This window comes from Trachypithecus francoisi, unplaced genomic scaffold (genome assembly GCF_009764315.1).
Source record: "Trachypithecus francoisi isolate TF-2019V2 unplaced genomic scaffold, Tfra_2.0 Lachesis_group15, whole genome shotgun sequence".
NCBI lineage: Eukaryota > Metazoa > Chordata > Mammalia > Primates > Cercopithecidae > Trachypithecus > Trachypithecus francoisi.
The window spans coordinates 87,514,690-87,537,992 of record NW_022681460.1 but is presented as its reverse complement, the minus strand read 5'-3'; the positions used below and the strand labels follow the sequence as shown (position 1 = coordinate 87,537,992).

General features: G+C 38.4%; 1 protein-coding gene and 2 long non-coding RNA genes across 6 annotated transcripts in view; 2 read left to right on the top strand and 1 right to left on the bottom strand.

Moving 5' to 3' along the window:
• The window catches only part of LAMA2 (laminin subunit alpha 2), a 622,674-nt gene extending 606,752 nt beyond the window's left edge, over positions 1-15,922 (top strand). For all 4 annotated transcript variants that reach the window (XM_033235504.1, XM_033235503.1, XM_033235507.1 and 1 more), the window contains 7 exons: positions 1,661-1,773; positions 2,090-2,279; positions 4,199-4,354; positions 6,416-6,569; positions 11,679-11,809; positions 13,744-13,966; positions 15,553-15,922. In XM_033235504.1, coding sequence (XP_033091395.1) covers positions 1,661-1,773; positions 2,090-2,279; positions 4,199-4,354; positions 6,416-6,569; positions 11,679-11,809; positions 13,744-13,966; positions 15,553-15,710 — 1,125 coding nt within the window. In that variant the 3' untranslated portion in view covers positions 15,711-15,922. The remainder of the gene's footprint in view (positions 1-1,660; positions 1,774-2,089; positions 2,280-4,198; positions 4,355-6,415; positions 6,570-11,678; positions 11,810-13,743; positions 13,967-15,552) is intronic.
• On the bottom strand, positions 1,630-23,021 carry LOC117097548. The gene is made up of 5 exons (XR_004442986.1): positions 21,481-23,021; positions 20,029-20,154; positions 18,448-18,566; positions 6,884-7,103; positions 1,630-1,804 (listed from the first exon to the last, which is right to left on the bottom strand). It is a non-coding gene; the product is annotated as an uncharacterized LOC117097548 (long non-coding RNA).
• Positions 21,736-23,303, top strand: part of LOC117097547 — a 66,776-nt gene continuing 65,208 nt past the window's right edge. The window contains exon 1 of the long non-coding RNA XR_004442985.1: positions 21,736-21,862. This is a non-coding gene — a long non-coding RNA (uncharacterized LOC117097547). The remainder of the gene's footprint in view (positions 21,863-23,303) is intronic.

Sequence of the window (23,303 nt, the reverse complement as noted above, 5' to 3'; positions counted from 1 at the left end):
TTCAGAGCTGAGGGTGTAAAGATGTTTCAGTGAAATTCTGTCCCCAGTGGACTCACAGCAGATAGGATTCTCTTAGCAATTTCTGAGGAAGACTGCAGGCTCCGCATGTTTGTCGAGATGGTCCTCTGTCTGGGAAGTATCGTGAGAGGTTGATAAAAGACCCCAGTTCTATTAATAGGAGTATTCATGACTGAGATCTTAAGCTACCGAAGCATCTCCATTCGGGCTCTTTTTGCAGGCAGCGTAATAAGAAAGGTGCCACATGCTGACTCTAAAAGAGGCCATTCAACTGTGCGAATGAATAGCATTTTCCTGTCCTACCCACGGGGTTTTGCATAGCTGTGTGAATTTTGGCCAGTCTGCTCTTTATAACTGACCATCTCCTGGGAAGCAAGAAGGGAAATACTTCCATGAAGACCAATTTTATAGCATTTCAAAACACTTAAAGCCTTTTACCTGCTGTGGCAGAGTGCTTCGTTTGACTAAGATCAAGAGAAAAGAGAACAAGGCTTTTCCTCATCAAGTAAAAATTTCCTGTGTGCTGATGAGTCATCTCTGAGGTACACTCTTTGGGAAGAACACTGTGCATCAAAAGCCTGCCTTGGGCTGCTTGAGAACCTCTGCTGAGTCAGCACTCACTGGGGCAGTGGCCCAGCCAGAGCTATTAAGTGCAGATCTTAAAAACAGATGTGTTGGTGAGAGTGTGCAGGTCATTTTCTCATGTACTGCGTGTTCTAAGAGACTTCCTAAGCAGCCTGTATATCGAGCTATCTTGTGAAAATAGAGAACAGGGAAAGGAATTGTGGCTTTGGTAATTTAAGGAGCCTCGATTATTTATGGAGCTGTGTGTTATGGTAGCCAAATGTGATCTACTTAGCCAGGACTGCTGTATGCTTTGCAAGACCCAGTGCAAAATTGAAAATGCAGGACCCCTCATTGAAAAATTATTAAGAATTTCAAGATGGTGACAGCAGAGCATTAAACCACGTGACTGCACAGCCCCGCACCTAGCTCTCCCCCTTCAGCACCCTGGGAAGCTGATCTTTGAACAGTGGCAGTTGAAATGGTGTATGGTGGGTTACATTTTTAAAATGTGCTGGGTTGCCTAGCAACTGGCAAGGGCCTGAATGGGCTGACATGCAGGTTTAGATACACCATCTTGAAAGTCTAAATTCATGGAAACCTTCTAGTGGACTGATAATTTTCAAGAAAAAGTAATATAGTGGGAGATGGAAATGGGGAGGGCAAGAAAAAAACACATTTTTCTACTGTTATAACCCAAGTGGCTAGCTTGTCATTTTCACTGTTCAATCTTCTAAGAATAGAACTCTTCATACGTGAAGGAAAAATGAAAGGGAAATTCCAGTTTTCTCAGAAATATAAATAAATTTTTAGAGGATAATGAAACTATGAATTAATCAATAAATATGTCTGAGCACATTCCTTTAGCAATTCAAGGGTGTGATATAAGAAAACTGATTCACGCTCACTGAGCACTTGATAATAAGTACTTACTATGCAGTAGACTACAGAGATGAATAATGTACAGTTTTTATTCTTAAAGAATTACTCTAATATGTAAGACACAATTAGACAGCATCATTACCTTTTTAAAGAACAGTCCATAATCTCCTGTCTTTCTCTCCTGGGTATTTTACAGGGTCCTTGTGCTGCAGAATCAGAACCAGCTCTTTTGATAGGGAGCAAGCAGTTCGGGCTTTCAAGAAACAGTCACATTGCAATTGCATTTGATGACACCAAAGTTAAAAACCGGTATGTATCATCCTGAGACACTGGGAAAAAACTGATAAATGAAGAACTGGGTATTTGTGTTTAATTAAGTTTAATCTACTACACTTATTAATTAATGAAGCTAGCTTTTCTTTTAATTTACTGAGTACAGTAGAGAATAGAATGTTATTTGAGCCTGAGGAGCCTAATTTAGGAAATCAGTAGTCCAGGACATTCCTCATCTCTGAGAAAGTTTTACTCTCCTTTATGAAAATGCAGCCATGATCTGATGCCGCTCCATTTTAGGATGAGAATGCTCTTATTTTTCTGTTTGACTTTGCATGCTTTTGTTTCACAGTCTCACAATTGAGTTGGAAGTAAGAACCGAAGCTGAATCCGGCTTGCTTTTTTACATGGCTCGCATCAATCATGCTGATTTTGCCACAGTTCAGCTGAGAAATGGATTGCCCTACTTCAGCTATGACTTGGGGAGTGGGGACACCAACACCATGATCCCCACCAAAATCAATGATGGCCAGTGGCACAAGGTAATAGGCCCCTGGATATTGGCAGTATCCTAAGGGAATTAGTGAGTGACAGCCATCAGCATTCTCCTGGTGCCAGTATATTTTGCCAGGGCAAACACTGACTCTGGCAGAAGCTAAAAATAAAATGAGTGCCATATACAACTACCACAATCTTGGAAAATGTGCTCAGACCTGTGTAGGTTTACATTTGACCACTGACATGCCTCATCATGGTTCCATCACTGCTGTATGGCTGTGGTTCTCAAACATCTACCCATAAACTGAGGCCAGGCGGCTGAAGACATTTCCACTGCTCTAAGTGAGAAACGTAGAACAACAGAGAGTGTTCATCATAAAGCTTGATGTATTCGATCTGAAGGAATAATATTTATTCTGAGATTATATTATAGCATTTTTATGGTGGCTAAAAGGCCTTTCTATTATGAAATAGTATTTGCCAAAAGCAAAAGTTGGCAACACTAAAATGGGTCCCAAGACTCCCCACCTAATCACACACTGGTCTGTGAAAACCAGGAATCCAGGAATCTCTAGTTTATCGTGTTTAAAGGGCTCTAAGGTATCATTTCTACTGACAGTTATTTGGAACAATTTAAAAAACGTTGGCCTTACACCCAGAAACTGGTACTATTATGGGCACAGAAGTCTCGTTTGCCAGCTTACTGTCCTCTTTGGCATGACTGCAAATAGATAATATACTGCCTGATTAAAACAAAATCTCAACATTTGTCTCTGCACCTGCGATAGCCTATTAAAGTAAAGCTTCCCTAGGTAGACCAATAAAATTTTTAATTTTCAGAGTACGATATTATTAGATGTTAGATTTGGTTAATGTTAACATACTTGGACTTGTCATATTCTAGAAAGTCAAAGAACCTTAAAAAATGCAAAGCCAACCAATTTGTTATCACGGAAATAAGAAAAGGAATCTTCATTTTTGCTGGGAGCTTATGACTAGCAAATACGGATCCAAATGAAGGAGCTCTCATTAAGATTTCTTCCATCTCTAGCTAATAGAATAATAAATATGACACTCGAGAAAAAGACATATTGTTGAACCACAATGAGGCTGGGATTAAGAAAGGGAACTTAAATACTATAATTAGTCAAATTAACAATGGATTTTATTTTTGATGGTTTTTTAAAATTACTTCCCAAACCAGAATAAATATATGTAAAATGAAGTGTTAAATTACTCTAATCCTGACCCAGACTAATTTTTAAACCATTATGGTACTTTAGCGTTTTACAGGCTTTCACGCTGCTTTACCTAAATTCAGACTCGAGGTTTTTATACTCCAGCCAGTCTTTACACCCCTTATTTCATTCTGTCTCAGAAGATAATTTACTCCACCACCCTAATTTCAGCCTCAGTCTGTTCTCTATCTTCCTCCCTGACTTTGTACTAATCAGGTTCTGCAGAAAGAAGTGCAGCCTATTTGTGCCACTCTTTCTTTAATTCTGCACAAGAAGGGCCTGTTAGGCAAAGGGATGTAGCGTATCTGAAATTGTGTTGGGAGCCCAGGCTCCTTGCTTAATCAAACTAATGCACTTTTAAAACTGTACATGAATTTTGCTGCACTTAATTCATGAAAGTGCTATTGGTCTGCAGGCTTCCTTACAACATTCCTCCCTCTCAACACATATCCACACTTGGGAAACTACTGAAGAGACTTCAGCCTAAAACTGACCCAGGAAAATTTGGTATTCTTTTGGTGATAGTAGTCATGGAAAAGACAGAATTTGAGATATTCTGTAAAATGGGTTTAACTTTCCCATATATAATGGGCTTAGCACATACTAAGCACTGTGTACATTGTTTCAATTTTTCTTGGTAACATCGTTAAAGTCCTTATGTCTTATACTGTGCATATTTGAAATTTGTTCAGGATTGGCATTAATGACCTCTTTCTTTTTTGTAGATTAAGATAATGAGAAGTAAGCAAGAAGGAATTCTTTATGTAGATGGGGCCTCCAACAGAACCATTAGTCCCAGAAAAGCTGACATCCTGGATGTTGTGGGAATGCTGTATGTTGGTGGGTTACCCATCAACTACACTACCCGAAGAATTGGTCCAGTAAATATCTAATTTCTTCTTTATTACCTAAATATATGACTGATTCATTTATTGATATATTTTGATTTATTAGGTCACATGGGCCCATAAAAACTGATAGGTGAGTAGGAAGTCATCTTTTCTGAAAAGGGACAGGTTTTTTTTTTTTTTTTTTTTTTTTGAGACGGAGTCTCGCTTTGTCACCCAGGCTGGAGTGCAATGACGCGATCTCGGCTCACTGCAAATTCCGCCTCCCGGGTTCACGCCATTCTCCTGCCTCAGCCTCCCGAGTAGCTGGGACTACAGGTTCCCGCCACCACGCCCAGCTAATTTTTTGTACTTTTAATAGAGATGGGGTTTCACCGTGTTAGCCAGGATGGTCTCCATCTTTTGACCTCATGATCCGCCTGCCTCAGCCTCCCAAAGTGCTGGGATTACAGGTGTGAGCCACCATGCCCGGCGGACAGAAGGTGTTTTAGATTAGCTTATGAGAGACAATGCCACGGAACACTGAGTGGGGATTCTGGAGCCAGACTCTCTTGGTTTGAATACCTATTTAACTATTGACTAGCTGTGTGTTTTGGAGCAAGTTAATCATTTTTAACAAAGATTTCTCTTTTGCAAAATAGGGTAATGATAATACTAAACACAAAGGATTGCATAAAGATTAAATGATTGAGTTGGGTGTGGTGACTCACACCTGTAATCCCAGCACTTTGGGAGGCCGAGGCAGGCAGATCCCTTGAGACCAGGAGTTCAAGACCAGCCTGGCCAAAAACCCTGTCTCTACTAAAAATACAAAAAATTAGCCAGGTGTGGTGGTATGTGCCTGTAGTCTCAGCTAGTTCGGGGGCTGAGGCACGAGAATCACTTGAACCCAAGGGGCAGAGGTTGCAGTGAGTTGTAATAGCACCACTGCATTCCAGCCTGGGCAACACAGCAAAACCCTGTCTCAAAAAACAAATAAATAAATAAAAATAAAGTGATTGGAAGAGTAGCAGGCATATAAAAAGCACTGAAAGGTGAAAATGATGGTGTGTATTCATGGTGTTTCATCATAGAGATTTAGCAAATATTGAGAGATGCAGTAGTTAGAGTACAGTTATCCAATTTTGGATTCAGAATTTAAAGCCCTCACAGTTTTGTAAATCAATATTCACCAAATAATTTTTTTATCAGACCATGTGTCCTAGTTTGCTTTGGAAAGTGTTACTCTGAGAGAAGCACGGGGGATTGATTGGTGCTTTTAGAGAACACACTAGATACAAATGTGATACATTTCTGTACTCAAATTAGAACACATGATAATGTAGATTTGTTCACTCATCAAAGACAATCACCCATTATAGTTGTAATTCTCAGCATTTGGCTTCTCTTGTGGATGATCAGTATTACTTTCCTTTCATAGCTATTGGATATGCTTTTTAGGTCTATCAAAAACAAAAGTCTCTGAAGTGACACTGGTAAAAGCAATTCACTTGAATTTCTAAAAACAGATAAAATATAATGGACTAGAGTATGATTGAGTTACTTCTAAATTCCTTGAATCCCCAATGTTTTATGCAAACTTTCAAGTTTTATGCATATTTGCATTTTCTTAGGGGAGGGTCTGCTGCTTTCATTAGATATTCAAAAGGAAGAAGCACTGAACCAAACCTAATTACCTTTTCAAATAGAAATTGAACATAGGCTATGACAAAATGTGTATATAGTAAGTTTAATAAACTATTAATAGAAATATAAAATCAGGAACATAAGAGACCAATTAAAACTTATGATACCCACATGGGGCCCATAGCTCTGTCAAACCAATGGAGACATAGGGTGCAGTATTTAGACTATGAGAACAGTCGTATTCCAGGATAGATACATCTGAGTTGAGAAGCACAACACAGGATTTTCTGCATCCATGTCAAGAAGGCTGGTGGTAATAGAGAACCCAGGCAGCTTTGGGGGAAGTCTTACCCTAAGACAACTGGCCAATAACTACACACATAGAGCACCCCGCAAATGATTGTATTCTACGTAAAGGCAAAGTTCTGCTAAAACTTGACATTTGTTTCTTCTGATCTGAATGTTTAGGTGACCTATAGCATTGACGGCTGCATCAGGAATCTCCACATGGAAGAGGCCCCTGCTGATCTGGAAGAGCCCACCTCCAGCTTCCATGTTGGGACGTGTTTTGCAAATGCTCAGAGGGGAACATATTTTGATGGAACAGGTTTTGCCAAAGCAGGTAAGGCTCTTTCATTTCCTTCCTGTTGATCATTAACTGGATATAAATACTAACTTCTTGCTAGTACCAAATAATAAAAGTTCCCAGAGGCCTAAACTAGTATCCTTTATTTAAGCCAAAAATAAACTTATGGAAGTAATTTCAAAAATGCTTCTTAAAAATTCATGTATCTGATCCTGATAAGAATTAATAGAAGAAAAAAAGTACAGGTCTATTTAGAGAATTTATTCCATCTCCTTCACTGGAGATTAAGAACAGCAAAATAAATAATTTTGCAAGGACACTCATATGTTTATACTATGTTGTTTTCCTACCTTCCAGTTTCTGGAGATATGTTTTTTTCTTCTTTTCAATTCCCTGCAAAGCTGTATTTCATAATCTCCTCCCCATCAACACACACCCATACACACAATGCACACCCATGTCCGTTTCTTGTTGATGGTGACGATGGCTGACATCATTCCTGGCTTTCTCCGCTCCATTTCCAATGAACATTTCCAGTATGGTTTTATATCACTGGTCATGAAGGTACAGCTAGGAAAAAGAAATAGGAAATAACCTCTACATAATGATTTTTTAATCCTTTAATTTTTAATTTTTGTGGGTACACAGTGGGTGTATATATTTATGGGTTACCTGAGATATTTTGATATAGCCATGCAATGCATAATAATCGTATCAGGGTAAATGGGGTATCCATCACCTCAAACATGTATTCTTTATGTTTCAAACGTCTGATTATACTCTTTTAGTTAATTTAAAATGTACAATTCGCTACTGTACTCCAGCCTGGGCGATAGAGCGAGACCCCGTCTCAAAAAAAAAAACAGAAAAACAAACAAACAAACAAAAAAAAGTACAATTAATTTTTTTTTTAACTGTAGTTACACTTGTGCTAGGAAATACTAACTCTTATTCATTCAAACTATTTTGTATCATTAACCATCCCTACTCTTCCCTGCCACTAACCTTCCCAACGTCTGGTAACTATCCTTCTAATTTCTATCTCCATGAGTTCAATTGCTTTCATTTTTAGCTCCCACAGATAAGTGAGAACATGTGATGTTTGCCTTTGTGTGCCTGGCTTATTTCACTTAATATAATGACCTCAAGAACCACCCATGTTCTTGCAAATGACAGAATCTCATTCTTTTTTATGGCTTATTCATATCCATTATGTATATGTACCACATTTTCTTTATCCATTCATCTGCTGATGGACACATAGGTGGCTTCCAAATCTTGGCTATTGTAAATAGTGCTGCAATAAACATGGGAGTGCAGATATCTCTTCGATATTCTTTTGAGTATATATCTAAGAGTGGAATTGATGGATCATATGGTAGCTCTATTTTTAGTGTTCTGAGGAACCTCTAAACTGTTCTCCATAGCAGTTGCACTAGTTTACATTCCCACCAACAGTGTACGAGGGTTCCCTTTTCTCTACATCCTTGTCAGCATTTGTTATGTTGCCTGTCTTTTGGATAAAAGCCATTTTAACTTGGGTGAGATAATAGCTCACCGTAGTTTTGATTTGCATTTCTCTGATGATCAGTGATGTTGAGCACCTTTTCATATACCTGTTTGCCATCTGAATATCTTCTTTTGAGAAATGTCTATCCATCTTGTACCCATTTTTAAATAGGATTATTAGATTTTTTTTTTCCTGTAGAATTGTTTGAGTTCCTTTTATATTCTGGTTATTAATCCCTTCTCAGATGGGTAGTTTGCAAATATTTTCTCCCATTCTGTGGGTTGTCACTTCACTTTGTTGATAGTTTCCTTTGCTATGCAGAAGCTTTTTAACTTGATGTGGTCCCATTTGTCTATTTTTGCGTTGGTTGCCTGTGCTTGTGGGGTATTACTCAAGAAGTCTTTGCCCATTTCAATGTCCTGGAGAATTTCCCCAACATGTTATTGTAATAGTTTCATAGTTAGATCTCCTAGATGCAAGTCTCTAATCCACTTTGATTTGATTTTTGTATATAGCAAGAGATAGGGATCTAGTTTCATTCTTCCACATAGGCATATCCAGTTTTCCCTGCACCATTTATTGAAGAGATTGTCCTTTCCCTAATGTGTGTTCTTAGAACCTTTATGGAAAATGAGTTCGCTGTAGATGTGTGGATTTATTTCTGGCTTCTCTATTCTGTTCCACTGGTCTATGTGCCTGTTTTTATGTCAGTACTATGCCGTTTGGGTTACTGTAGTTCTGTAGTATAATTTGCAGTCTGGTAATGTAATTCTTCCAATTTTGTTGTTTTTGCATAGGATAACTGTGACTATTCTGGGTTTCATATGAATTTTAGGAATTTTCTATTTCTGTGAAGAATCTCATTGGTATTTTAATAGGGATTATATTACATCTGCAGATTGCTCTGGGTAGTATGGACATTTTAACAATATTGATTCTTCAAATCCATTAACATGGAATATCTTATTTTTGTGCCCTCTTCAATTTCTTGCATCATTGTTTTATAGTTTTTATTGTACTTTCCTCTAAGATCTAGAATATGACGAGGATGCCCACTGTCACCACTGTTATTCAACGTAGTATTGGAAGTCCTAGCTAGAACAATCAGATGAGAAAAAAGTAAACAGCATCCAAGGAAGACGTCAAATTATACTTGTTTGCAAATGACATGATTTTGTATTTGGAAAAGCCTAAAGACCCCACCAAAAAACCATTAGGACTGATAAATTCAGTAAAGCTGCAGGATACAAAGTCAACATACAAAAATCAGTAACATTTCTATATGCCAACAGCAAACAATCAGAAAACGAAATCCAGAAAGTAATCCCATTTACAGTAGCTACAAAGAAAATAAAATACTAAGGAATTAACCAAAGAAGTCAAAGATCTCTACAATGAAAACTGCATAATAATTTTTTTAATCTGCCATTAATATACTTAAAAATAGAATATTCAGTCCTGCAGTATCATAGAAACATGTATGTGTTCATTAGAAATAAACTAATAAGCACATAATATGTGGAGATTATGATGGGAAACAGAGAAATAAGTAACAGTTCTTTCTATCAAGAATACATTATCATCTGATAAGAAATTGAAAGAAGGCAAGTAAAAATGATTTAAGATATAAAAGCACAGTTCTGTAGATACTTAGAAAAAAAGGTTAACTTTGTTTGGGGAAATCAGGAAATGTTTCATGAAGGAATCAGCATTTGAGCAAGGATTCAGGTGATTTTAACACTCCCATACAAAGTAGCGGGTGATAGAAGAGTAGGACCCTCCAGCAAAATATAGGTAAGAAACCTCACCTACACAGAAGCAGAAAACAGAAAAACACAGGATATGCTAAATATTTAAACATTATGAGCCGGGCGCGGTGGCTCAAGCCTGTAATCCCAGCACTTTGGGAGGCCGAGACGGGCGGATCACGAGGTCAGGAGATCGAAACCATCCTGGCTAACACGGTGAAACCCCATCTCTACTAAAAAATACAAAAAACTAGCCAGGCGAGGTGGCGGGCGCCTGTAGTCCCAGCTACTCGGGAGGCTGAGGCAGGAGAATGGCGTGAACTCGGGAGGCGGAGCTTGCAGTGAGCTGAGATCCAGCCACTGCACTCCAGCCTGGGCGACAGAGTCAGACTACTCCGTCTCAAAAAAAAAAAAAAAGGAAAGAAACATTATGGATTATGCTGAACCCCAAATTCCATGTGCTATGAAAGTCTAAAAGCTTCCCCCAAGATTTCTGCAAATTCACAGATGACTGGCATTCACTTAGTCAAATTTTGTGATGAGTTTCAGCTTCAGCTTCTGCAGTTAATGGACTGACTTGCCATCCTGCCTGGGGTCTTATAATTCTGGATCAAACCAAACCAGAAAATTACCCACTTCCTCTGTTTCTAATGGCCCTTGCCATCCCCTGAACACACAGTGTAATACAATTTACATAAGACTTGGGTGGTCAGAAGAGATCACTTCACTGGAAAACATACAATTCATCTTAACCTTTGACATCTTTGTTCTTAAATGTTTTCCAGCGACCCAGTCACTGGGACTTTATTGACCTCTTCATTCTTTCTGTCCTCAGCCGAACTTCCTCATGTCCTTCCTCTCTTCTCCTTACTTCTCCCTTTTGGTTTTATTTTGCAGAACAATTCAGCTTCTTCTACCTTTTTTTTTTTTAATTTATTTACAGAATGGGTGTCACTATGTTGCCCAGGCACAACTGGCTAGCTTTTATTGTTAAAATCTGCTATAAACCCACCTTTGCCAATCCAAACCCATCAAGGTTCTCAGTAGAACAAAAGTCTTTCACATAATAGCTACCATCCTTCATTGGAGACAGCTGTGGCTACACATAGCATTTATTTCTTGCCTAATAAATAGAAGACTTGGAGAAAATTCCCCTGAGTAGTCCCCTGATACTCAATTCAGTTTGTGTGGTCTAGACAGATCTTAACAGATCACTTTGTTCCTAAGAGGCGTATCTTAAATACTTGCTCAAAGATTTTAAAAAACCAAAGAGTCAAATATGGAAAATCATAGAGAAAAGAATTAACTGGATAAGCAAGATAAGTCTACTTATGTCCCAGAAACTTCCCATCAACATTGTATTTACAGTTTCTCTCTGTATTAATAAAATGTGTGGCAACTTTTGAACCCTTTCAGATGATTGTGGCACCATTTAGTGTGCCCCACTAAAATTTTACTGAAAAATCACTGAAATGTTTTTCTTAACCCAATAGAGAGACTTCTAAGATAATAATACCTGACAGTGAGATTCTTTGAGTCAATCTCAGTGTGTATCCATTTATTCAAATAATACATATTAAACCTCCATGATGTGCCAGATACTTTAGTAAGTACAGGGATAAAATGGTGAAAAGTATAGACAATGCCCCTGATCTCATAGAACGTACATTCCAGAAGGGAAGGCAGCCCAGAAAAGAAGCAATAACTATGGAGTGTGTTACAGGACACAGTGGTGGAAGATAGGCCAGGCAGGATCTGAAACTTACAGCCCTCATTAGAATTAGCTAGCATTTGAATTGAAATCTAATAAAAAGTCATGCATTGCACATGTTTGAATTAACAATCCCCATACTCTAATCCACAATATTTAAAATCTTCATTTTACAGTTGGTGGATTCAAAGTGGGATTGGACCTTCTCGTAGAATTTGAATTCCGCACAACTAGAACAACTGGAGTTCTTCTAGGGATCAGTAGTCAAAAAATGGATGGAATGGGTATTGAAATGATTGATGAAAAGGTGAGTGTCAGCAATCGAAACATTTCTGATTTCTTCATGATATTGTTGATGTGTAGATACCGTTCATGTGTGGCAAACTCGAATATTTTGAAGCCTGGCTGTATTCTTTGTTGGGAGAAAGTTAAATTGTATGTTTTCATCCTTCTGGATTGTTTCAATTTGTGTATGTTTTCAGCATAACTATTGTATAGGCCAGTATAAACTTTAAATGCATTAATTCTACAGCAAGCCAATTATGTTGACTAATAATGAACCAAATAGTTTGAAATCTCAAGTTCTTACTGTGTTGCTATGAATACACTCTTATTCTCCTCTTAAGGAACACACAGTCTATGAAACTATTGACTCCAGTGGGAGAAAAGGCAGAGGTGTATTTCATCTAAAATTAGTCTGCCTCTTGTAATAGGCTAGGCATCTTTTGGAAGTCAAGGTAGCCAACTGACATATCAGTTTCTCAGTTTTTTTAAAAGAGCATCCAGATACCATTTCAAAAAACAGCAAATTTATAAAAGTAGTGTGTCAGTTTGATGATAATTGATAATCAAATTCTAAACACCTCTCTAAGCCCTGCAGTGAAACAACTTTGCACTATAGGCAGCAGGTAAAAAGAAAAGGCAGAACAAGAAATTTCACAAGTTTTCTGTTTGGCTATTAAATAGGAATTGTACTTCAACTCAGTTCACATTTCCACCCTTAGTGTTGCCTCCCAAGAAGAAAAATCACATGGTGACTTAACTATTTTTTTCTTGCTTTCTTCCTCCTTCTGCTCAATTTTCAAACTGTCCTCAAACAAAGGTAATACAGGAAAAAAGATCCACCAGTTTAAAGGTAAAAAAGGGTGAACAAAAAAGCAACACTTAATAGTTTCACCAAATTTTCAAAACACACTTTTACTACATGTTTTTCAAGTAAGCTTCATTTCATCACGTGCTGTTGCAGGCAGTTACCATCAACATGTCACTATCATGTGCATTTCTCACCAAGCTCCTTTTACATGCAAAAACCACCCAATATAGTATGCAATATTGTATGCACCCAATATAGTATGCAATATATATGCCAACTCCACCCAATATAGTAAACATTCAGTAATAATTACATCACTAGAGTTTACAAACTTTTTACCTATTTACTTGCATTTTCAATCTTTTTAAGACTTTTTTTTACCTTGTCAAATGTGTTGCCAAACTGACTAATGTTTTTAATGTTTCAATATGTTTCATTTCTTCACCAGCTTCAAAAGAATTCTGTCATCTCAAATTTCAGGGGCCTTTCCACCTTACTAAAAACAGATTTTTCTCATTTAGACCAGAACTTCTAATCTAAGTTCTTCATTGTTAGGAATTTAACTGGCCTTCTGGCTCAGGTCTTTGGCACCTGTGACATGAAACGGGCTCCAAAATGTAATTTATGTAACTCTTAATCTTGTATATAAAATGAAATCCATGAAGGAAAACGCATAATTAAAACATTAGAAGTTTAAAATTTTAAAAATCCTTTACTTTGAATTTGTAAACCAAATTAATGAGTCACTTTAAACAATATCTTTTAAGAAAATTTTATAAGGTTCAGTAAGAACTCTCACATTCTAAAAAGCTCTGAGGTAGAATTTTTCCCTGTGTACACTAGGTCCTTTTCTTGTCACCTGGCCTCAAATTTTTCTGAAAGCAGAATTATTACCAGCTTTATGTATCTTGCCTATTAACTCCCAACAATTCCCCAAAGCAAAGAACATAATTTGTGGCTCCTGGTGATTAGATTTATACTTTAATTTCTATCAAGTTTTAAAAATTTTTTCAATATGCCCAGTTACATCCAGTTCAAATGATTCTGGCCAATATCTTTCCTAGAGACCTGATCATTTTTATGTGTGAAACATCAGGATACTTCTTGAATAAAACCATCTGTGACTGTTTCTATTTCCTGCTTTCCAGCTGATGTTTCATGTGGACAATGGCGCCGGCAGATTCACTGCTGTCTATGATGCTGGGGTTCCAGGGCATTTGTGTGATGGACAATGGCATAAAGTCACTGCCAACAAGATCAAACACCGCATTGAGCTCACAGTCGATGGGAACCAGGTGGAAGCCCAAAGCCTAAACCCAGCATCTACATCAGCTGACACAAATGACCCTGTATTTGTTGGAGGCTTCCCAGGTGAGTGTTGGCTTCCCCAGCAAGAATGTCTTTGCTCTCTTATGTTAGTGGTTTTGAAAACATTTATATTTACGTATGTCTAAGAATGTGTGCTTATGTGTACTTGCTTCCTAGCTTTAGAATTTGCTCCTATAAATAGCACCTTACCTAAAATTTCCAGTGTGTAAAATGAACATATTATATAAACCACCTGGGACTGAACTTTTCATGAGAACCCCCAAAGTTTCATTTGTGGAGAGATTGAAGCTAGAGGAAATGAATTTGGCTTATAAAAGATATGAGGCATTTAACAGCAATTGGAGCCAAACTTGGTGTTCTTTCTGATTTTTTAAAAATTAATATACCAGAGGAATCATAAAATGTTATGGAACTTATTTCCTCAAGTTCTGGAAATCATTGGGTTAAACGTAGCTAATTTCCCCCTTATGTTATTATAGAGTTTATATTTATATTACAAAGAAACCCAAGCAATAAATCCTCATTCAAAATCCTTCTCCAGCACATTAAACATAGCATGTGAACTGCAGAGATTTACCTAAAGTGCCCATAAACAAGAGTGGCCCAACTTGATGAGAAGTAAGCCAAGTGGCTCTTAATAAGTACTGTAATAACATAGCCTCCTGGAATGGTCTTTCATCATTTTGTTGAGAGGAACTTTTGTCGCCGTTTATATAAAGCTCCTTTGCTTAATGAAACAAGCAAAATGTATATTCAGCAATTGTTGACAGAGCAATGTTGACAAAAATGCAATGGGGGCCCAACGACAGCTCCTCTTTCCAAAGTGCCTTCTGGGTTTTAAAAAGATCTTTTGCCTCAATCAGGATACATTCCAAGACATTATGAAGGAGGTAATGTACTTCTCCATTCAGTCTATGAAATGGGATCCTAATTAACACCTAGTAGGCCTGCTGATACAAGCACCTCCATAATAAGAGGAAGATTCCACATGAATTTCCAAACTACTTAACCTTTAGGGATTTATTTTTACAATGTAAGAAAGTGATAAAGTCACCTTCAAAAAGTTCTAAGTCAGTACTTAAAAGTAACTGATCAATTGCTTTGTTTCATGAACTAACATTTTACAATTTTAAGTCACAACTGTAAATCTGTTCATCCCAAACCACTTTATTTCATTCTTAAGATGTATAATTCTAGATGTTTTCAGATTTTATAATATATAACTATTAAAAAGTTGAGGCTGGGTGGGCATGGTGGCTCATGCCTATAATCCCAACACTGGAATTACACTTTGGCCTGAGATGGACAGATCTCTTGAGCCCAGGAGTTGGAGAGTAGCCTGGGCAACACAGAGAAGGGAGGATCACTGGAGTCCAGGAGGTTTAGGCTGCAGTAAGCCTTGCACCACTGCACTCCAGCCTAGGCAACAGAGCAATAACCTGTCTCAAAAAAAATTTCAGTTGATCTTTCTTCACAATTCTATTAGTAAGGCTAACAACAAAACCACTAACTTTGCATAAAACAGCATTCCAATTTAATCTCAAGCTAACAGGTGACTTTGAAACATGCTCTTAATATTTGGCGCAGGAGCATTTCAAAGCTGAGCCCTCTTGCGTTGCCTTTTTCAGATGACCTCAAGCAGTTTGGCCTGACCACCAGCATTCCGTTCCGAGGTTGCATCAGATCCCTGAAGCTCACCAAAGGCACGGGCAAGCCACTGGAAGTTAATTTTGCCAAGGCCCTGGAACTGAGGGGTGTTCAACCTGTATCATGCCCAGCCAACTAATAAAAATAAGTGTAACCCCAGGAAGGGTCTGTCAAAACACGTATATCAAGTAAAACAAATATATTTTACCTATATATATTAATTAAACTAATTTGTGCATGTATATAGAATTCTTTCTGTATTCAGATGGTGCTAATTCAGACTCCAGACTGAATTTTAATTCAAGTTCTTTCTCAAGTCTATAAATATTAAACTGATTATTTCATTCTAAATAATTGCCTGTTTTGTGTGATTTTAAGGATAAAAGGAAATTGGCCATAAATAGTTGAATTTGCAACATGCCCTCCAGTCATCTCAAGGAAAGAATTCAGATGTAATTTATGAAGGCAATTTTTTTAACTTATTCCTATTAATACTTTTATCATCCTTTACCATGTATGTCAGCTTTGGCCTTCTGTCCAAGCCACTGACAGCAAGTGAATTTGGCATGTGTGATTGGGAGGAAATCAGTTCCCTTACTCTGTTTGTGAAAGAATTAGCAAATCATTTTCCTGACCCAAGTTCATTATTAGAGAGTTTAACTAGCCACATGAGAGAATAGCTTTTTATGCTGAAGGTAGAGGGTATAGATCAGATTCAGTCCAGAAAGCTTAATTATTTGATTTTCTTATTGATAATGATTTTTGGGCTTTGGGGAGATGCCAGAACCAAGCTTATGAATGACAACTAAGCACACATTTGATACTACAGTGCTAAGATTTGGGACTCTCTAAGCCTATAGTGAATATCACAATTTACACCTAGGTGGAGAGGAATAATGCTGAAATGCATTTCTACTTATCAGGAAACAGTAAACCAGAAACTTAAAAGGCATGCTTCATTGAGTCTTTTGGAGTTGTAATTTGACCTAACAAATCCATTTTCTAAAAAAAGTTCTGTGTTTTGTTCTCCTTTTACCTATGATTTCAGTCATCTTCAAAGAGCTCTGTGAGAAGACTGGCCTTGATTTTATGCACCAGCTTAAAAAGGAAACGTTTCATTTGCCATCTTCAGTAGACAACGGTTGCAGTCTAATAATTCAGAACATGTAAAAGAACAGGAAACTTTCTTCTCCTATTTTAGCAAAAATTTTAGCAAAAAAGAATAATCCTCTCTGACAATGTTATCCACTAGGGGAAGGAAGGTGCTGTTTCCAATCGAGGTGATGACTGACATATTCACTATTTCACCACCGTCCAGTTGCTCAATACAATTTGTACACACAACTTCATTCTAGAGAAGCAATTCTCAGCCTTGGCTCAGTGTTTTAGAAAAGTGCCTATGTTTTAGAAAAGGGCCTAGGGAGTTTTAAAAAATCTGGTACCTGGTCCAGTGATTCTGATTTTGTCTAGGACATAACCAGAACATAAGAATTTTTTTTTTTTTTTTTTTTTTTTTTGAGAGAGAGTCTCATGTTGTCACCCAGGCTGGAGTGGAATGGCACCATCTTGGCTCACTGCAGCCTCAACCTCCTGTTCAAGTGATCCTCCTGCCTCACTCCCCAAGTAGCTGGGACTACAGGTGTGCATCACCATGCCCAACTAATTTTTATATTTTTAGTAGAGATAAGGTTTCACCATGTTGCCCAGGCTGGTCTTGAACTCCTGAGCTCAAGCAATCTGCCTGCCTCAGCCTCCCAAAGTGCTAGGATTACTGGTGTGAACCACTGTGCCCAGTCAAGTATGAGGATTTTAAAAAACATTCCCAGGCAATTCTAATGTGTTGTCAAGGATAAGAACCACTATTCTAAAAAGAAACATTATCCTCCATGCCAATAAAGAGTTTTATAGTCATTCAAGAACCCTACTATTAGCTTTGTCTTGGCCATTTCCACACCTATTAAAAAAAAATATAGGCCAGGTGCAGTAGCTCACACCTGTAATCCCAGCACTTTGGGAGGCCGAGGCAGGAGGGTCACTGGAACCCAGAAGTTTGAGACCAGCCTGGGCAACATAGGGAGACCCTGCCTCTACCAAAAGTCTAAAAATTAGCCAGGCATAGCGGCATACACCTATAATCCTAGCTACTCCAGGAGACTGATGCAGGAGGATTGCTGGAGCCTGGGAGGTCAAAGCTGCAGTGAGCTGGTGATCATACCACTGCACTCCAGCCGGGGCAACAGAGCAAGACTCTGTCTCAAATGAAAGAGATATCTTTTTATGTCAAATATTGAATCTAGTGAATTTAATATATAAAACATTGAATCTAGTGAATATCTTTTAACCAAACTTTAAGAAATAAAACTTTTGAAAACCAATGTGTTTTAAAAGTGGAAACATCTGCACTAAACACTGACATGATTTTGGGGGCTTAATCTGGACACTGAGTGGGATACATGGGAATAAAGATGTTGGGTTCCTTAGATTAAAAGCTAAAGCCTTTCTTTCTTAAGTCTTGCACAGAAAGATATGTAACAAAATGGAAAGCAAAGGTACTTAAATTGGCACTCCTATCAGAATAAAATCCTGCTTCAGTCAATTTGTAGGTAGAGGCCTTAGAATGATAGAATTGGAAGTGAATTGAGATCAGCGAATACAGTGATTCTCAAGTCTAGCTAGATATTAAAATTGCCTTGGGTGCTTAAAAAACCTACATTTGGGCTGGGCACTGTAGCTCATGCCTGTAATCCCAACACTCTGGGAGGCCAAGGCAGGAGGATTGCTTAAGCCCAAAAGTTTGAGACCAGCCTGAGCCACATAGTGGGACCTTATCTCTACCAAAAAAAAAAAAAAAATTAGCTGGGAGTGGTGGTCCTCACCTGTGGTCCCGGCTACTTGGGAAGCTGAGGTGGGAGGTTCACTTGAGCAGGGCAGGTTGATACTGCAGTGAGCCAGTGATTGTGACAGTATGCTGCAGCCTGGGCAACAAAGCAATATCCTGTCTCGAAAAAGAAAAACAAAATTGACATCTGGGTGTCACCCCAGCCCAATTAAACTATAATCTCTGGGTAGGGCCCAGGCATTGGCATTTTCTAAAAATCCCCACTTGATTCAAATGTGAAACCAAGACTGAAAACCCCTGGGCTCCTGTCACCTCCACATTTTATGGGGAGGAATTAGAAGGAACCCAAGGATATTTTGATAGCTGTGCTCAAAGTCCAGCCGTAGTAAAGTTTCCCAGTGTAGTCCAGACAGTTGTATCTGGAGCCAAGCAGAATTTACTGAATTAGGTTTGGGCAAAACTTGTCCCACACAACATTCATACTCCAGAGTGACCCGTGAATTTGGATAACCAAAAATTGTCCAAATTTTAAGATCAGAAATAAGGACATTTTGGTTGGGCACAGTGGCTCATGCCTGTAATCACAGCACTTTGGGATGCTGAAACAGGTGGATCACCTGAGTCAGGAGTTCGAGACCAGCCTGGTCAACATGGTGAAACCCCATCTCTACTAACAATACAAAAATTAGCCAGGCGTGGTGGGGCATCTGTAATCCCAGCTACTCGGGAGGCTGAGGCAGGAGAATTGCTTGAACCCAAGAGGTAGAGGTTGCAGTGAGCCAAGATCATGCCACTGCACTCCAGCCTGGGTATCAGAGTGAGACTCTGTCTCAAAAATAAATAAATAATAAATAAGGACATTTTATGAAAGAGAAAAGTTTCTTCTCTAGTATTTTTAATTAATTTCTGACCTCAAAAATCAAATTAATTCTTATCCCTAAACAAGATAAAATATTTTCTCCACTCAACCTTGTCCCCTCAATGATTTCCTCTCCTCCTGCCACCCACAGCAATTATGAAGAAAGCAGAAGACTTTTCATTTATTTTCCAAACACCCACTCCTACCAGGTTGTCAGCCTTCTTCTTTAAAAAGGTGCTTTGCACTTTAGGAGAAAAACATTTGTGAGGGGACTTTTATTGAAGTTACCATGGTGAACACCACTGACTAAAGAACAGAGCAGATTTCAGCCCCAAAGCACCAGAACACTGACAGACACTTAAGGCTTCAATTAGCGCTTTAAAAAAATCATCACTATTTTCTCCTACTTTGATTTAACCTATTGTGCCCAACTACAGAACTCTTCTAGATTTCCTACTTACTGACCGAGGAAAAGAGGACTTTGACAAATTGAAATTCTCTTGATGTTATATGAATTATTTGCTGAATTATTTGGTGTATAATATAATCTGTGATTAACATGAAAACAAAACACAATACCATAATCCATTTTTGCAAGTCCTGAGTATACTCTTTTTTACTACCACTTGCAAAGGATATGACTCAACTGCTAATGCCACTTTTTAATCTCATGTTAATGTCTTTTAATCTCAGTTAAATTAAGAGAGATATAAAAACATATGCACTTTATTCCTTTGCTCAGCTGAGATTAATACATACCTCACACCCAAGTGTACCTGGAGGGAAGCAATGCCCCAGGCTGGACCCTAAGTTCCAACTTGATTTCGGAATCGTGGCATGCAGGGTGGCAGCTCAGACTCATTCTTCGGCCTTTATGCCAGTTACCTAAGTGAGCATGATGTTTGTGCCCATTATTGATATGAGGGTGTCATTGGCTGAACTGTGTCCCCACAAAATTCATGTGTCAATGTTCTAAACCCCAGTACTTCAAAAAGTGACTCTATTTGGAGACAGAACCTTTAAAGGAATAATTAAGGTGAAATGAGTTCACTTGGATGGGCCCCGATTCAATATGACTGATGTAAGAATTTGAGAAGAGATTAGGAAACAGATAGGCATAGAGAGAAAACCATGTGAAGATGAAAAGATGGCCACCCACAAGCCAAAGAGAGAAGCCTCCAGAAGAAACTGACCTTTCCAACACCTTGATCTCAAACTTCTATCCTCCAGAATTGTGAAAAAATAAATTTCCATTGTTTATGCCACCCAGTCTGTGTTACTTAGTAATGGTGGCTCTAGAAAACTAATATGGAATGTTTCTTCACTAAAATTCATATTAAAAATTTAGTGCCGGGCGCGGTGGTTCAAGCCTGTAATCCCAGCACTTTGGGAGGCCGAGACGGGTGGATCACGAGGCCGGGAGATAGAGACCATCCTGGCTAACACGGTGAAACCCCGTGTCTACTAAAAAATATGAAAAACTAGCCGGGCGAGGTGGCTGGCGCCTCTAGTCCCAGCTACTCGGGAGGCTGAGGCAGGAGAATGGCGTGAACCTGGGAGGCGGAGCTTGCAATGAGCTGAGATCCAGCCACTGCACTCCAGCCTGGGCGACAGAGTGAGACTCAGTCTCAAAAAAAAAAAAAAAAAAAAAAAAAAAAGTATCAGCACATTTCAGGTTCTCTGAAGAGTGACATATATATCATAGAAATCCATTATTTTGAACAGTGACTATTATCACTTATGTAATGATTAGAAAAAGTTTGAGAATAAGAAAATAAAAGCACATTCATAACATACTTAAGAAAGTTGTTTTATATATTCTTGGGGATATTAGAAATAGCTACATTCAGTTATAAGTCAGAATTAATACTTTTTGAACGTTTTGGTAGAATGGGCTCTCTTGAGAGCTAGTTTTGTATCTTTAGGTTTGAAGAACTGCTCATTCACACTTGGACAAATTAAGGCCCTGTTTTATTTAGAAAAGTTATCTCCCTGAAGCTCTACGCTTCTGCAGGAACACACCTAGAGATAGAAAAGGTGGCAGCAGTAGAAGAATTGAGAAGTAATTAGACACTGATTTATTTTGAAGGTTGGGTTAGGCTATTTTTGCATCACTATAAAGAAATATATGAGGCTGGGTAATTTATAAAGGAAAGAGGTTTAATTGGCTCACAGTTCTGATGCTAAAGGAAAGAGGTTTAATTGACTCACAAGACGCATGGTGCCAACATCTGCTTGGCTTCTGCTGAAGGCTTCGGGAAGCTTACAATCAAGACGTAAGGCGACAGGAAGTCAGCCCATCACATGGCGAGAATGGGGAGCAAGAGAGAGAGAAGGGGGAGGTCTCAGACTCTTATTAAACAACCAGATCTCCATGAACTAACTGAGCAAGAGCTCAATTATCACCAAGGGGGTGGTGCTAAACCATGCCTGATGGACCTGCCCCCATGATCCAATCACCTACCATGAGTCCCCACCTTCAACACTGCAAATCACATTTCAACATGAGATTTAAAGGAGACAAACATCCAAACCATATCAAAGGTGGACTAGTGCTTCCTGAAGGATCGCCTATGGAGTGTGACAAAATAAGGTACTGATAACTTGTGGTCATCTGGAAGGATAGAGTAGGTATTACTGGGGGATGTGAGTGGAGTAGGCTTTTTGTGGAAAACATAACACAGAATTTAGTTTTAGACATGTTTAATTTAAACTACCCAGTAGTTATCTAAGTGCATCATGCCACAGGCAGTTGAACATAAAGGTCTGCAGTTCAAGGAAAAGATCTGAACTACAGATATAAATATGGGAATCATGAGAATATTGATGTTATTTATAACCACAAGACTGAGCGAGATTACTAAGGGAGCGAGTATAGAGGAAGGACTATGGACACACTCCCACATTAAGAGTATTAAGAGTATGGGCATCAGAAACATTATTCAGAACTTAGAAATAGGCAAAATAAATTTCTGGATATTCTTTCAGTGCAGTACTTAACTGGGCTTGTCTTTCTATCAACTGGTCTGTTTTAAAACTCCACATAGGCAAAGGTTAACTTGTAGGTTTTTGTCTAGTAGGGATGCAAATAAGTTCTGTCTGGTGGAGAGATAACCCTAAAGGTAACAGTTTTATATCTGAGAAATCTTATCCTAATATTCTTTCATGAAATGTGTGTGTGTGAGAGTGTGTGTGTATGTGCATATGTGTGTATAGCTTCTCAAATTCTTATACCAGTTTTAACATTTTATTGGTTCCCTCATGGATTAAGTTAAATAAAATCTTTGACATGAGTTCACACTATCTTTGCCTGAGAGTCATAAATTTTTTAACTTTGAAAACTGGGAGAAAGGGAAAAGGAGTAACCAGCTGAATTTGCCCAGGTTAATTGAAAACTAAAAGCCAGTTCACACAATGTGTTTATTTATGATTGAATTTTCTCAACACCCTGACCTTATGTTTCCGCTGCTACATTTCTTATGAAGTAAATAGTATGTTTAAAAGTTACTTTAATGCTAAGGAGGGAAAAAAGGCTTAAGAGAAGAATTTTGGCTTTTTATTTCACTTTTATGGGCAATTATATTCTAGCTTCTAGACACAAACACACACACACACACACACACACACATACGCACACACACACATCCAGTCTTACCTGTTTAATAATGTTGGAGTCAAGAACAGATTATCTGAAGCTAAATACACCACTGATTTTTATATTTCTTTACAGAAGTAAAACTCTTGAATAATAATAAAGGATTGAAAAAACATATAATTTTGTTTTTTTTTTTTTTTTTTTTTTTTTTTGGAGACAGAGTCTCGCTCTGCCCCCAGGCTGGAGTGCAGTGGCTGGATCTCAGCTCACTGCAAGCTCCGCCTCCCGGGTTCAGGCCATTCTCCTGCCTCAGCCTCCCGAGTAGCTGGGACTACAGGCGCCCGCCACCTCGCCCAGCTAATTTTTTTGTATTTTTAGTAGAGACGGGGTTTCACCGTGTTAGCCAGGATGGTTTCGATCTCCTGACCCCGTGATTCGC